The sequence below is a fragment of the Gavialis gangeticus genome, unplaced genomic scaffold (assembly GCF_001723915.1).
Source record: "Gavialis gangeticus isolate Ggan-Ray unplaced genomic scaffold, GavGan_comp1, whole genome shotgun sequence".
Taxonomy (NCBI): domain Eukaryota; kingdom Metazoa; phylum Chordata; order Crocodylia; family Gavialidae; genus Gavialis; species Gavialis gangeticus.
This window is the reverse complement of record NW_017729000.1, coordinates 11,567,343-11,569,132: the sequence shown is the minus strand read 5'-3', so window position 1 is coordinate 11,569,132 and position 1,790 is coordinate 11,567,343. Positions and strand designations below refer to the sequence as shown.

The 1,790-nt window shown below is 67.6% G+C and overlaps 1 protein-coding gene across 1 annotated transcript in view; it reads right to left on the bottom strand.

Moving 5' to 3' along the window:
• The window catches only part of PITX1 (paired like homeodomain 1), a 15,025-nt gene that overhangs the window by 1,290 nt on the left and 11,945 nt on the right, over positions 1-1,790 (bottom strand). Inside the window, exon 2 of the mRNA XM_019506261.1 lies at positions 1,035-1,240. Coding sequence (XP_019361806.1) covers positions 1,035-1,240 — 206 coding nt within the window. The remainder of the gene's footprint in view (positions 1-1,034; positions 1,241-1,790) is intronic.

Sequence of the window (1,790 nt, the reverse complement as noted above, 5' to 3'; positions counted from 1 at the left end):
TGCCCCTAATCCCCCCCCCCCCCGGGACAGATCATAAACCGGGGAGTGGATCAGGGAAGACGCGGGGGCCGGGCCAGGGCTCGGGGAAGTGGCGGGCCTCGGCTTCTCCAGGATCGCTCCCCTCCCTGCGGGGCTTGCAGCAGCCGGGACCCCCTCCCCAAGCCGGGCCCCGCACACTCCGGGGCCCTCGGGCCGGGCCACGCACGCGGGGAGGGGAGCCCGGGGCGGCGGCGGGCAGAAGCAGCCAGGCCGGAGTGGAAAGCTGGAGGGAGAAGGATCGCGGAGGCTGCTTGGAAAAATAATCAGTATCTCGTGCAGAGACCTGGGCCAGGCTCGGCTGGGCCCTCGGAAGGGGCTTCCGGACAGGGGTTTCCTGAAAACGACGGCGATCGGGTGAAGTGCGGCTGCCAGAGCAGCCCCCCACCCCCGGCAGAGCCGCCGTCCGGGAAGACGCGACCAAGCGCAGAGCTGCCCGCTGCTTCGTTTGCCCCCTGCTATCCCGGGGCAGCAACAGGGCTGGGGAGCGATCCTGCCTCTGCTTCCTAGCGCCAGCTCGATGGGCGGAGCGGCGGGGGCTGCGCCAGGCACGGCGTCGGGGGGCACTTTTTATTTCCCGGGCTGGGGGCCGCCAGCGCAGCGTCCGGGGCTGCCCCGGCGCCTGAGCGGCTTTGTTCAACGCCGCCCCCTGCCCAGGCGCTGGGCGCAGGACCGGCGGGGCGAGGGGCGGGAGAGGACACACCGCACCAGGCAGCGCCGCTGCAGAAACAACACGCATCTCGCTGCCCTATAGCAAAATGTCCAAGGCGGCTCCTCAGGGCGGGGGCTCCGCGGCCGCAGGGACAAGAGCAAGGGAAACGCGCTGCCCACGGGCAGGCTGCGCTGGACTTGCCCCCGCGCTTTCCGCCCGTCGCGGGGCCGCTTAAGAGGCCTTTTAACAAAGCATCTGCCCATCGCAGTCTCGGGAACCGGCGCCCGGCCAGGATCAGGCGCCCCCCGCCGCCGGCGCGGCTCCGAATCCAAGGCGCGCTGCTTACCCGGACCCGCGGCTCCGTGAGGTTGGTCCACACGGCGATCTCCTCCCGCATGCTCATGTCCGGGTAGCGGTTCCGCTGGAAAGTGGCTTCCAGCTCCTGCAGCTGCTGGCTGGTGAAGTGCGTCCTTTGCCTCCGCTGCTTCTTCTTCTTGGCGGGGTCCTCGGCGGTGCCGTCCTCGCTCTTCTGCTCGCCGCTGCGCTCCTTGTCTGGCGGGCGGGAGGGGGGAAGCGAGAAAAAACCCTTCTAAGTACACGGGGACACGCGGGGACCCCGCGGGCCGCCCTGCTCCGCCGGGGATCTGGGCTTTCCCCGCAGCGTCCCGGCCCGGCACCACCGGCTCCGGCGCTTCCCTTACGGCGGAGCAGGGACAGCGGCTGCCGGGCCCGTGCGGGTCTGCTCCTTCCCCGGCACAGGCCGGCCGGGCCTGGGCCGCGCCGAGCGCCACTGCCGGGTTACAAACTCGGGCGGGCTCCGCTCCGGCCCCTGCTTTGCTCGGAGGGTAATCTCCTTTTTGACGTCCCTCAAGCTAAAGCGAAATGGTTGCTCGCTTGGCGGTGTTGTCCTTGGCCACCTTCCCACCTTGTTAACCTTTTAAAATGTCAGGAGTGTAAAATAAAGCAGTCCCTAACTGACACGGCGAGTTTCTTTTTGCCGTTTTGTTGGGGTTTTTGTTTTGTTTTGTTTTGTGGTTGGAATTTATTTAACGCGAGATTGAGAAACACGGGAGGCTTCGGCGAGCAGCAAAGAAAAGAAGGG